The sequence below is a fragment of the Phaethon lepturus genome, unplaced genomic scaffold, assembly GCF_000687285.1.
Source record: "Phaethon lepturus isolate BGI_N335 unplaced genomic scaffold, ASM68728v1 scaffold18922, whole genome shotgun sequence".
In the NCBI taxonomy this organism is placed as follows: domain Eukaryota; kingdom Metazoa; phylum Chordata; class Aves; order Phaethontiformes; family Phaethontidae; genus Phaethon; species Phaethon lepturus.
The window spans coordinates 42,456-56,541 of NW_010522841.1; the positions used below are offsets into that span (position 1 = coordinate 42,456).

The window sequence follows — 14,086 nt, forward strand, 5'->3', positions numbered from 1 at the left end:
ACAGGAGGCAGAACACTGAATTGCACGAAAAGGATGTCAGAGAAATGCCCAGCGACTTCAGACTCACTGACTACTGCCCCACACGGCAGCTGCCACAGAACTGTCTCTGCTGATGCAAGAATTGCAATTATAGGCAATTAAAAAAACCCCAAACAACTGGCTTGATGACAGATGCCAAGTTTCTTAAGAAATACATTCTTTAAAGCTACCTCCTAATGAAGCAAACTGATTCATCTGCAGGTCTTTAGAAAAAAATCTCTTCATACACAGAGTGCTTTAATTTTATGGAAGATCTTTTAATCTGTAACAAAAAAGCTGAATTCCTACTTAAAATGGAAACCTCCTTTTGTTAGCTGCAGCTGATGACCTTTCTAAATTTGTTAATGCACTTCGTTTTACCAGTTAAACCTAAGTCCTTTACTCATTAGTGTCCCATTATTACTTTTATGACCTATAAAATATTACTGTTCTAGAAACACTACATCCCATGCTTATCCACAGTGAACATGTACTCTCTATCTTCACTACTTCTGTAAAAAAAGATGTTTTTCTGATACTTCTTTCTCCAACACCATCACATCTACAACATACTTCCTACAAAGTTAATCAGTATAAAATCTAGATCAGATCCATAGCAACTATAAAAAAATATATAAAACTATTTCAGGACAAAGGTTTTTCGTCAGTGCCAAATCTGCCTCTGACACACACGTAACTCTCCCGCTAGTGTCAGTGGGAGGCCCACGCTTGTATCTGAGACACATATTACTCTCTTACATCTGGGAAAGACTTCTGATACTGTGTGACATGCAGGACTTGCTTGCTAACAAGTAGACTATGGACCATGTTTACAATAAGATCCTGAACGGCCTCAGTCACGGATGAGTCACGTGAGTTCATGAGTTCACTGCCACTATTTCTGCGTTGCACGAATTATTAAGTGTCCAAAGTTAAAACTGATGACTCTCACAACAGACAGATCTAGCTAAACATTTCCAACAACACCCCAAGAACCGCAAGGTTCACTTAGTCTGTATTTTTAACAACACAGGGCCTTTGTTATCATAAATTTCAAAACAAAACCAAAGAATTCCACATAATATTTATACTTTCAAAAGTACAATATTAATACAGGTCGGTCAGTTAGAAATAACAGCAGTTTGTTAGGTCTACAAGATTTAACGTAAAACCGGTTTACAAATGCTGAAAAGCAGTAGTGGTCCAATAGTCACCATTACACATGAACTTCTCTCTTCCAGAAAATAAAAAAACCCAACCAATTCAAATTTACCAGTATCAATGAAATATTAATAAAACACCCCCAAACATGCCACAATCACTATTCACAAATAAAGTTAAAATGAAATATACAAAAATTCACTTAATACTGTTAAATAACAATAAACTACAAGATTTCCTGAACAGAAATGGTAGGACCCCTGAATGTTTTACAGTGAACGTCAGGAAAAATTAAGTTACCTATGACTATTTTCATGATATACCAGCCAAAGATTTACATGACCATTTCAAAATATACCAATAAAGATTTACAGTCTCTTTAAGATGCACTAAACAAATAAGTTCATAAAGGTGAACACAAATGCTTAAAAATACTGTAACCATCACCAAGGGTGTACTTATGATACTCACTGAGATGCATAAGCGTAGTAGTAACATGTTTACTATCTCTGGTAAACAGATAACAACTAAGATCTGAAAAACTCTCTAAGTTCCCACTGTAAAAGCTCTGTAGTATAGTGAGTTCTTATCAAGTACAAACTTGCATCTTTCCAGTTGATTTCAAGTGAATAATGCACAAATGGGAGAGCAACAAGGTGGGAAAAGTGTGACATTATTCCCATGTTCTTGTAATTAGTTGTCTCGCTCCTCTGTAATGAGAAGACTCGCAATTTCAAAAGTAAGCCAGGGTCCAAGGTATATGAATCCTCTGTTTACTAGTAGTTTGTATTTCTAAGTTAAAAACAAGGTAAAAAAGTCATTGCTCCTGCAGGCCCCACATGCACAACAATGTGCAAATATCTTATGCTGGAGTAAGCCTGACAAAATTGATCATCCAGTCTCCATGCTCTAATTTATCAATAACTAACATAGGATCTGAGAGCAAGTAATAGTTACTGTTCACTTGTTTGAATCAACTTTCACACCATGTGCTTTTCAAAAACATAATATGCGTTTTAAGTTTTCAACTATTTCAACACATACTTCCAATGTTAAATAAGGAATTAAGTGCCATGAACTTAGAGCATTAAAGATGGTTCACCTATAGCCAAGCAAAGCTGTTTACATTCCAGGAAACACTGCAGTTTAAGAAATACAAAATAACCCCGCAGCAGTAGAACATTTTATGAAGAGAAACAGATGCATTCACATATTATAAAGCCATTGCAACTTCTTCAGGCATGGAACTGTTGTGTTAACTATACAGACAGTAGTTATTTAGCAGCAATGATTCCGCAATAAATAATGCACTGTGTTTCTCAGTCCTGCACAAAAATTGCAGCTACAGTTACATCAACAGCTGTAACCTACTGGCTCTAGTGGCAGAGGAGACCTTAAAACCAACTGTACAAAAAATTGTCACACTGTGACAACAAATATAAAAACATAATCTGCAGGTTGGAAATAAAAAGACTCCACTGTGAAGAGGACAGTGTAGACAAACTGCGATTCCAAGTCCACCAACAGAGAGCACTGCCTTCAGATCCGAGTCCTTGATTGACAGAATAGGCTTGGGCTTGACTCTGCATCGCCCACTTTAAAAAAGCATGCTCTGCCTTCTGTTCTTCCCATGTCCTACAACAGAACATGGACCATGGTAAGAAACCGAAGCTTTCACACAACAGAGTATTCTGTTGTTATCTACATCTCCTGTATTAACAAAGTATTTTTCAGTTCCGAATGTCTCTGGCACAGCATTCTGTTTGCAGATATGAGAAAATATTAAGCATTCCATACCTGTCTCTGGGTAAGTGGAATTTCGAAAGCCAGGGTCTTTTTGCAACTGAATCTCTTTTAGACTGAATATTGAAACACCTGGAATGTAACAAAGAAATTAATTCATATCCAAACATGACTATGCTTTATTGAACAAAGTTCTAATCTTAATTATACAGTTTAAATAAAAAAAAAGTTTCCTATTCCCAAATATTTGAGCCAGTATATACCAGACTTCTTTAATAGATTAGACTCGAGAGTTTTTCCTTAAGCAATGTACTTAGATTTAATGTACTATCTTAACAATACTCTGCTACTTTACAGCTCCTCTTACTTTCAGGCAAAGTGTGTATTCTTGTTCCAAGACTTCTGAAGTATGCATGTTTCATGGCCTCTTCCGCTGAAATTCTCTTCTTCGATTCATACTATTAACATAAACGGATACAAGTGTGTTTGTTTTCATTAAAAAACTCTCCGCATCAAGTGATTTCATCACAAGTTCTACTTGCTCATATTTCCCGCTAACTCACTAAGACAAATTTGTTTTCATTACTTTTCACACATGAAAATCTAACATATGTTACCTAAACCAGTATTACCAACATATAACAAGATTGCTAAAATAGTCAAAATAACTGCTGTAAACAGATGCAAGTCAAAAATATACTTAATCTTTATTTATAGGTGTAATAACGATTAGATGACAGACTTGTGTCTACATTATACTCTAATCTTAAATTGCAATGAAATGCTATTACATGAGATCACAAAAGTTTTCTAGTTCGATAGACTATGCTGCAGCGTTTTGCATAAAACAGAACTCCAGACAACACGGTCTCCAATCTGTGCTCAAATGTCTCCTGCTGGGGCATATGTGAACATTTGGACGAAGATGCAGATGTTCAAAAAGCTGCATACAAATAAGAACAAAGTCCTAACAAGGACTGCAAGCACCGTTCTGACACACTGTGTAATGAAATGAAGACCTGATGTAGAATTCAAATCACAGGCTGCAAAGCAGAGTAATTGCACTACTCCTTCTGTACTAAGAATTTTTAACACCGTGAAGTTACAGTGCTTCTGCATCCACTCAAAAACTTAACAGCTGGCCTTCCGTCTTGCTTCTGGCTCATTTTTAATACAGATCAAAAGATTAAACACACATACCACTTCACCTTTTGAATACACTTTGCAAGATTAAAGAGTAATATTACACCTTAGTAACTGCTTCTCTAGCAGTAAGCTAAGGTTATCGTTACAGAAAGTTAGTATTTGTATTTAAAAGTTCTGCTTTAATACTGTATTTCACAAAAGCTTTTTTTTTTCAGTGAATTGCTAACATAGAATCAATTCTACTTCTACCAGAAGCAGTAAGAGAATAAATCACCTCCAGCAAAAATTAAAAAATACAAAATTTAAACATCAGATTTAAAATTCTTACAGTACACGTGCTTCCTGAAACTGTCATTCCTCCCAAACCTGTCTTCCTCTACAGACTCTGCTGCATATTCCACTTTGAGGTTGATTTAACAGATACTATAGCTTCCAATACATTTTGTATATAATATAATAAAACTCTAAACTTGCACTTCTATAAAGTAAAGCCACAAAACATGTCTTACTTGAAGGAACTTCGCTATCAATTCAATTCCTTCTGTGTCTAGCCTAAAAATAAAAATATTTAAAAAAATAAAAACAGTTATTGAACTATATTTACAAAAGCAAAACTGCAAAGGAATTGACTTCATTAAATGATATCAAACCTGAAAATTGAATTTAAACATCGAAATGCTTCCACGCAAACAACTTTTCTGCATGTTAATGTGTATAAATAAAAGTACCAATATCTCAGAACAAGACTATTTTAAAAACACTGGGCACAGATAAATCCTGAACTTTGGATTGTGATTTACTAGGTTGACCTGGATCATTTATTTTAGCAAAAAAGCTTTTTTTTTTTTTTTTTTAAAGCCTAACACTACTCATTTGCTAGGACATAATGTTAGACTGTTTTCTTCAGAGTCGATAAAAAATGTGGTAGTCTTTGTTATAAAGTTTACTTATAATAACTGTGCAGACCCTTCAAATTCTTCACAATGGCTTTAGAATGATTTCAACAGAATGCTCAAGGAAACCTTGCCATTTTAACAATGGGTCTATTATACAACAGAAGAGAAGTCAGGTTATTTAGGAAGTGTTGTGTGAATACTCCTGCTATTGCAGGCATTATTAACTGGAGTTTATAGTTCTATAGGTCATTGTGGAGCTGTGGTACCTTGAATGATATTAGACAAAGTAATCACATAGTACCAGGATTATGCTTTGCATTACTATCTGCCCACAATAACACAACTGATATGTATTTTTACAGCACTCAGTAGCAGACCATACTTGGAAACACGTTCACATTTACAAGTATGCAAAGCCACAGGGATGCATATTTTCTATTAATAAAACACAAAGTACCTTGGCGCATGGTTGATGAGGGGTTGTGGTTTATACTTAGGAAAGTTGTAGTTTCTAAATTCATCACTGGAAGAAATGCCTGGCCATGTTTCTTGACATGGGGTTCCTGCATTTTAAAAAAGGCAACAAATTCAACTTAAAAAAATGTAAAGAAGCAACTTTGACATAAATAGGCATTTAATCCTGTATTTTAAGCAGGAAAGAAAAAAAAAAAATCAGTCAACGAGTATATGTTGTACAAACTCAGCTGTGCACTCAGCTCAATCATTTTTATCAAGAATATACTCATTCACCTTAATTACAATGCAATATAGAACAACACTGTTTATAGATAAAGATCTACAGTTCTTGTGGAAAAAGTGTTTAGAAGAACAAACATATAGCATTAACATTACTGCTAAAAGTATCCATTTACCCAGAAGTCTGAAAATTAAGTGCAGTTCATCTTCAACAGTTGAACCAGGAAAAAGAGGCCTTCCTGATGCCATTTCAAAAAATATGCATCCGACACCCCTTTATAAAAATGGAGAAAAAGATAAATCAGAAACAACCCAACAATTTAAGCTTTCAGCTCTTAAAGATTTCTGTAATTTCTTTTCCATTAAAACAAATTATTAAATTAGTTATTAGCCACATGCTATTAAAAATAGTTTTGAAAGTTATGTAGCAATAGAACTGTCAGACTGAACAAAACCTATGTCACAGCTATATTGTATCTGCTTTCTTCAGACGTCAAGTTTACCAATTGTATTGAAGTTTATAGTAAAATACCAAGTTATCATATCATTAGGAGAACGTTTGGTTTTTTCCTCTAACACTGTGAGCCTATTGCCTGCTTACTCTAAGCAGTAAAAACGTTCTCTGCATTTTCGGAGAAATAATAGCATATTCCCTGTCTGCCAATCCCTTCCCTAAAACTCTAACTCAGTTGTAGCCTTCAAAAATTCAAAGGATTAGTATTTGAATGCTACTACATTATAATAAAGAGTTGACTTTTTTTTTAACTTGACTGAGAACAAAATTTTAAATTAGACAAAGCTATACAAACCACATGTCAATTTGAGTTGAATACTCTGAAGATCCGAGGAGAACGTCAGGTGGTCTGTACCATAACGTGACAACTTCATTGGAATAGGTCTTTGTAGGAACAGACTTTGCTCTAGCCAATCCTTGATTAAAAAAAGAAAAAGTGGGTCGTGCAGTTTGATGAAATCTTTTTTTTGCACGGAATTGACAAAGATTTTTAAGAGCTAAATCAACCTTATCATACTTATTATAAATACCTTCCCAGTTATGTTCATTAAAAAGCCCTAATGAATACACAATTTCTACAACTTGTGATTTGCCTCTTAGTATTTACAGCAATCTCATGATCAGTATTTTTAAGCACAGAAGGTAAACAGAATAAAACCTAGAGTAATCCTATAAATTTCATTAAACCAACAAAGCATTAGATCAGTATGACACCTCCCACCATGTAAACCCTTCTGCACCATTTCCATTTGAGAATTACGTTGCAAGAGGCAGAGGGCTACAAATGAATAATAAAATGGTGGAACCAAACCAGATCACTGTTGGATCAGCAGGGGTTTTCCACCCTAACATTGTCAGTTTGTCAGCAGTATCTGACAGACCCTTTCTCTCGCCTGTCATGGTCACTCTGCTTTAGAGTGACTGTGGAGTGCTGGGAAAAGCAACTTGAGTTCCACTTTAAGGATTTGACTAAGTGTGAATTTCAAAGAAAGCTGTAAGACTACTTAAAAACCACAAGTCAAGCGACAGTATTGCCTACACACCTATTACTTTGATGACGAACATCCTGCAAAAGGTTGACTTTCATTTTCCATCTGAGAACACACAAATTCACTACAGACCCAATGCTCCCACCTTTCCTTTTTAAGGAAAGATGCCTCTTTTGCCGAGTGAAGAAAACATTTGTTACAGAATAATTTCAGGCCATACCAAAGTCTGCAAGTTTCAGTTCTCCTTTCTCATTAATTAGTAGATTTTGTGGCTTCAGATCACGATGTAATACCTTTCTCCTATGACAGTATGCCAAACCACGAAGAATCTGATATAAAAATAGCTACAAAAGAGAACATTTATATAAATTAGACTAAAAGTGTTAATCTACAGATTACACTACTAAAACAGCCCATTTGGGTGCTGCGGAGTTACGTTTCTGTATTGTAGACAGGACAAAAATACTTCTCAAAAAGTTACTTTTCCATATGAACACATTCCAAGCATCTTCATTATTGTTTACAGATTTAAAATCCCTTTATGCTAATGCACTGCTTTAACACAATACTTTGTAACAAATATTTTAAGAGCAATTTGTTCTGCTTAACTGAAGAGAACCACAAGCTGTTTAAGTAAGCTTTTACCAATGCTTTTCCCCACACTAATATCTTTAAAGGTAACTGTCTCTGACTATACTTAAGTTCCCTTCTGCCACAGAATCCCTTCTGAAAATGCAGCTCAGCATCCTTTCTATCCAACTGAGCCAGACTATGTAAAGAACATTTTGGCATGCTATTAGAAAAATACACTTGGATTCACAAGCTCATAAAACACAGAGAAATGGGGAAACGAGGGTTACTAAAGCAGCCCACCTGCCTCTGGCATTTATATCCATTCCCTCACCTTGACACACACAGAGGTTTATTTTAGTCCTTTGGAACAAGAAGCCAAGCAAGCAATTTCAGTCATGCATATTAATGCTGCACCACGTATATAGACACAGAAGTAGTAAGGGATGAGGAAAAGTTTAGCCAAGCAAGTTTATCGTATCAGTGCATTCAGAACTACTATTTTGCAGTTTCTTCAAGTATAAAGGGTCTGATCTTAAACATGGGACTTTTGGCATTTCCTGCACAACAGTCCTCAGCCAGTATAGATGATCAAATGTATAATGAAAAAATATACAGCATTACAGAAAGCAATGTTTACCAACCTGACAAATTCAGCATTTAATAGGACTTTTGAGAAGAAACACTAGAATGTTTTTATATAACCATTTTCTAACACATCAGTTTATTTTTGTACCAGGTGACACCACCAAATTCTTTTTCCTAAACTGGACAAATACACAGCAGGTGTAGTTTACATCCATCTGTTCTCAGTCTGCTTATGTGGGATTTATCTTTCTAGAAAAAAAGGAACTGGGATCGATTTTTTTCTTTCTTTTCTTTTTTGAGGAGCAGAATGAGAAGCAACCAGTTTTGTTCCATCTACTCGTGTCCATACTGTTGCAGGGGTAGTCAATCCCAAGTAATATTAACAGGACTGCTGTGGAAATCGATAGCCATCTCCAGCCTGCACTGGAACTGCAAGGATTAGTCAAGAAGGCAAGGCAGATTATGCTACAGAAATTGCGGATCTTCACCACAGTTGGCATGGATCCTTTTGGAAACACACAGGACGACATGTATTAGCTCAAAATTTTGTTTGAAACAGTAATGCCTGAAGAGATCACACACATCTTTATATTATGTATCTTCATTTTGTTAAAACTCGAAAAATTAAAACTAGCTGAGGAACGTGAGGTGAATGATGACAGGGAGGTCTCACAAATGTTAATAACAGCCCACCCCCCCGTTATTGTAATGTCAGCACCTACAGCTACTACTACAGTTAAGCAGCTGTTCTGATTTCCCAGTGCCAAAGGTACTGACCGTATAAATCTGCTCTTAGGCCATAGCTTAAACCACAGGCAAACAACGAAAAACAGTTCCTCTGCTTAGCTTGGATTACCACAAGCAGATTCTGCTTGTTCTCTAACTGCACTTATTACAGGAGTCAGCTTACCACTTACAGCTTTTCTTTATTTTTTTTTAAGCTCAAAGCACTAACTATTAACTTGTAGTTAATTGAAAACACAAGCGTAATTATGTTTTTTGTTGTCTCTCTGAAATAGATACAGATTAAAGAATTTCCTTTTACGGACTCTCAAAGGAAGCAAAAGAGTAGGTTAAGGGCAGATGTCCTTCCCTTCAGTGTGACAACAGAATAAAAGAAAAAGCTATCCAAACAGTGACCAATATCTAGACTGAACCCCATACGCAATTCAACTAAGAACAGATTTCTCAACACATGACTAAGCCAAAACCAAGGATGACAACTCTACTGGAATGCACACAAAACCCATCACTCAACAGTATTTAGTACATTGTGCCATCAATCGCGTTTGTGCCATGTGCTACTGCATAAGAATAAGGCTGCAACACAGCAAGGTGGTACTGGCAACTCAGACTCCTCAGACAACTTCACTCATTTCAAGATAGTGTTGTCCTCTGTTTGGAATCTTGTTTATAGAGCCGTTAAGTATTAAAGAACATAAACAGTTATTCCTGTTTTCCAAGTCAAAACCTGTTTGTTACGAGAGAGGTAACACTTGAACCTGAGTTAGTTTCAGCAGGCCAGATTGGAAACTGAGTCACTTGACCGGGCCACAGCCATAATTGACACAGCAACAGACAATTAAACCTTAAAGAACATAAGTTCCATTTTATTACTAATGGAAAGACAAACATTGCTGATTCTTAAATATGTATTATTTATTTCTTACTTCTGTGGTAAGCAGTGGCATCCAAACCCACATTCATGACTGAGGCTACATTTTCCACAGTGTGCATATATAAATTTTTTTTGAAGATATACCAAATTACAGACTTAATAAATGAGTATAAAATAATGGAAGGAGGAGAAGAGGTCAAGAGTTATGAATGTATTATTTGTTAGGAAGTTTTTATTTTTAAATATGTAACTTCAAAGAGAATGAAAACATATAAAGTTCTGTAATCTCCTGTTTTCAGTGCTTTGAACACTTAAAAGCCATCAAAACAAAAAAGAAAGACTCCATCTGATGTCAAATGTAGGTAAGCCAGGCCCAAAGGTCAAAAAGGAAGTTTATTTTATTTTTTTAAAAAAAACCCTAAACCATATAGCTCCTGATTATTAATTTCTCTGAAATTCTTAGAGCAGAGAAAGCGGGAAGACAGTCACTGTCAGTGAAAACACTCACCTTTACATTGTGCATACTCATAATGTTACCGCAGTCATCCATGTACTGCTTCAGATCCTTGTCCTGTCAAAACACCATCATCATTGTTCAGTAAAATTGTGGACAACAGATTACATGAATATTATTTATTGTTAGAACCAAAATAATTCATCAGAAAACAGTTTTCTGAAAAAGATGTTCAATGATAAAGAATCCAAAAGCCTGAACATGCAGAAAACTCTGACTTTTCAGAGGCTACAAATACCCATGTTTTCCAGCAAGCTGCATCACCTCAGGCAACATCATTTGTTATTGCCACAAACAGGATGGAGGAGAAGGCACAGTGTTTTATGAAATTGCTGTATTCTCTAATTACATTGGAAATAGAGGTTTTCTTCATCCCTCTTATTAGGCTTATATTCCAGCATATTACACAAAAAGATCATTAGGTAAAGCTTCAGTGAGAAAATGAAGAGTCTACAATGCAAGAGGTGAGCAAGTGAGATATGTAATTGTAGACACTTGCTTAAAAAGATTGTTACAAAAAGATGAAATGTGTTTTCGTCAAAGTATACTTTTTTCATTAGCTAACTCGCAAGAGCTGCATGAAACAGGAAAAATATTGTTTGAATAGCAGTGTGACTGTCCTTCTTTACAGTTAATGATTTTGGTACAAGTAGACAGTTTGCTCAGGTAGATCACTACTAACTGCTATTAATGAAACTCTGAAATTATCAGAGCAGTATTTGCTGATTTACAGCAATTTAAGAACTGAATACACTTTTCTCATTTTCAGCTGAATGGTTCTAGATGCAGGAGAAAACTCTAACAGTCCCAGCATTTTTAGAAACAGTACCGAATTTTGCTAAGTCTGTGTTACTCAGAAACAATAAATCAAACGTAGAGCTCACCAGTTCTTTAAGCACTTACCAGATATTCGAAAACAAGAGTCAAAGACTTGTCTGTATGCACGATATCATGTAATGTAACAATATTTGCATGCTTCAGATCTTTTAATAATGACACTGCAAAAGAGAATTATAAGTATAAAATAAACGCAAAACACACGAGCAGTAAATGCATTTCTAGCAAGTTCATACATAGAATCTATTTCTTTTTTTTTTTAATTAAAAAGCTGTTTTTAAGAACGTAATATTCATATATATTAAGCTAATAAGAAAGGTATTGAATCAAAATACCAAGCAGCCATGAGTAACAAACTGTAAATATTTCCTGAATTATGTATTTCAGGCAGAAGTAGTGATTTCTTAAAATGTATTCTGAAACCCTGAATGTTATTCACTAATAATAGTCTAGATCAGTATAAAATCATCCATTTATAACACTGCATTTGAGAACACAACCACCCCCATAAAGTAAATAAATTTGAAACACTAACCCTTAATACATCTAGACTAAAATTTTGCTCATCAAAACTAGTACCAATTTCATTAATCTCCCATGTGGCTTATGTATTTCCAAGTACCAACAGTACTTTGGTCAGAAAGAAATCCAGAAGTATCTGAAATTCTAAGTAGTAAAAAAAAGTCACCACCTTCTCTTATGGCTGTGCATGGTGCTCCCTCTTCATGTTCCAGTCGGATTTCTTTCAGAGCTACCAGGTTTTCTGTCAATTTACTTCTCCCCTTATAAACTGTTGCATAAGTACCCTACAAATGGAAAAAGGAGGATGATTTTACAAGTTGTTCCTTCATTGAAAGATCAGCTAAAAAAGAAAATATAAACTTCTGTCTGAGGTTCCAATAGGTTTCATTTTGGCTATGAATAGTTCTTACATTGTCTTATTTTGATACATTACAGAAATGTCTTCTAAGCGCAGGTCTGAACAAACAGAAGACAGAAGAGATGCGAATGCTTAACAACTCTGAAAGTGACACGGAAAGCTATACCCCATACAGCTACCAAAGAAGTCCGATCACGTAGTGTTAAATTAGTTCGCTGCTGGGATCACTTGCCCTCTTTAAAGTCTCTACTTGATTAAAACTAGCTCAGGTATCTCCACACTACGCTGCAGTTATGTTTCCAAAGGCTGCAGCCATACTCCTCCATTACTTTTACGAAAACATATAATTCCTTTTGATAGCTCCTTGTTTTTTACATATTTTACATGAGAATATCGGGGGGGAGGGGAAGTTGTCAAAGTTTCATTTTGATTGACATAATGAACAGTGAATATTATGAAGCCTAATTTTTTTCAATTTTTTTTTTTTTCCGTAGATGGTAAGAGATTCAAAACTCTCAAGGCATGTTAGATAAGGACAAGAAATTCTGGCAAAACAGCAAGCAAGCTTGCAACTCCCCTGCAATTGCAAAGAGGAAGCAGTTACAGAAACTGCCCTAGGTTACTCTACCTACCTGGTGTTGTCCTCTACACTTTGTAAGCGAGTGAGAGAATGCACACCCGCAGCTATGACTTGATAGCTACTAGATTAACATTACTCCAAAGATAGGCAAAGTTATGTCAAGTCTAGTGACCTACCTAACAAGTACTAGAGGCAAAGTAAAAAATAAGTGTGCCTGGAAACTAAAACATTGTGAACAGAGGACTCGCAATATTTGCAGCAGAGAAGCCCTGCTTCCTTCTGCTGTGTTCAGTGTGTCCCATTCCAGTGCTCCTTGTCCGTTTTCGATCCCATTGACCAGCCTCAATCAAATTGGACAGGACTGACACCTGCCCCTCCTGAATTCTACTGTTTCTCTGGAATTCCGAGGCTGGGTGGAGGCAGAGCGCCGTGTCGCTGCCCTCCCAGAGGGAAAGGCAAACTCAGTGTTACGTATTTCACTTTGCAGCACTCAGGCGTGCGGGCTTCGCTACTGGAACATGCATAGCTACTGCCTGCTCCCAGCAAGCGATGGCTTCTTGTCCAGCATGAGTGCTCCCTAACACCGAATTCAAGGCAGGAGGACACCAGACTTAACTAGTTTTATGACTGACAGAATAATTTTGTCTATCTGCATACAAATCCAGCCTACGTAAGAAGGTCACAGATCATTTGCTAATGGAGTCTTGCTCTTCACAAGCTCAGTGATGGTTTTCCTTAATTTTTTTTTTTTATATATGCATGGAACATTTGTGTGGTTATGACATTGTTACACATGTTGAATATGTTTGGTTTAAGATAAATTCAATGGGTATTTTGAGGGACATGAAGATTTTCAGTTAACATATATAAAATTTTACACGACATTGTCATCAAAACAGTACTCATTTCAGAAGAAAGCTATTCATACCTCTCCAAGCTTTTCTAACTTGATATAGGTTTCCATTTTTCCAAATCCAATTTCTGACTGCAATGAAAAGAAAGAGAAAATCCATCACTAAAACTGAACACTTTATCTATACAATATTTAATCAGCAAGCTAAATTTTGTTTCAGAAAAATACCTGATAGTACTTGACCAAAAACTGCACAATTCTGCTATTTTAAAAACTATTCAGCATATTACGGTATAAATGCATCTCAGTATCCAAGCCTAATGATCATCCTGTTGGCCAGTCTACTGTGTATCCTGGAAGGACTTTTTTTTTTCCCGTAGATGGTAAGAGATTCAAAACTCTAATTGAGTTACAATTAGAGTTACAATTAGACCAAAACCCCACTTTACCCTACCTCCTCCTTAAGTCTCCCCCACTCTTCCG

The 14,086-nt window shown here is 35.9% G+C and overlaps 1 protein-coding gene across 2 annotated transcripts in view; it reads right to left on the minus strand.

The window, feature by feature from the left end:
* Positions 1-1,015: 1,015 nt before the first annotated feature.
* CDK17 (cyclin-dependent kinase 17) overlaps positions 1,016-14,086 on the minus strand; it is a 17,372-nt gene continuing 4,301 nt past the window's right edge. Inside the window, exons 2-13 of one of the 2 annotated variants that reach the window (XM_010281958.1) lie at positions 13,679-13,735; positions 11,982-12,096; positions 11,357-11,451; positions 10,448-10,510; positions 7,384-7,507; positions 6,470-6,590; positions 5,837-5,934; positions 5,422-5,527; positions 4,578-4,620; positions 3,290-3,380; positions 2,977-3,054; positions 1,016-1,889 (exon numbers count right to left, since the gene is read on the minus strand). In XM_010281958.1, coding sequence (XP_010280260.1) covers positions 1,873-1,889; positions 2,977-3,054; positions 3,290-3,380; positions 4,578-4,620; positions 5,422-5,527; positions 5,837-5,934; positions 6,470-6,590; positions 7,384-7,507; positions 10,448-10,510; positions 11,357-11,451; positions 11,982-12,096; positions 13,679-13,735 — 1,008 coding nt within the window. In that variant the 3' untranslated portion in view covers positions 1,016-1,872. Of the gene's footprint in view, positions 2,815-2,976; positions 3,055-3,289; positions 3,381-4,577; positions 4,621-5,421; positions 5,528-5,836; positions 5,935-6,469; positions 6,591-7,383; positions 7,508-10,447; positions 10,511-11,356; positions 11,452-11,981; positions 12,097-13,678; positions 13,736-14,086 lie in introns of both variants that reach the window. The other variant, XM_010281957.1, reaches the window with a different exon arrangement.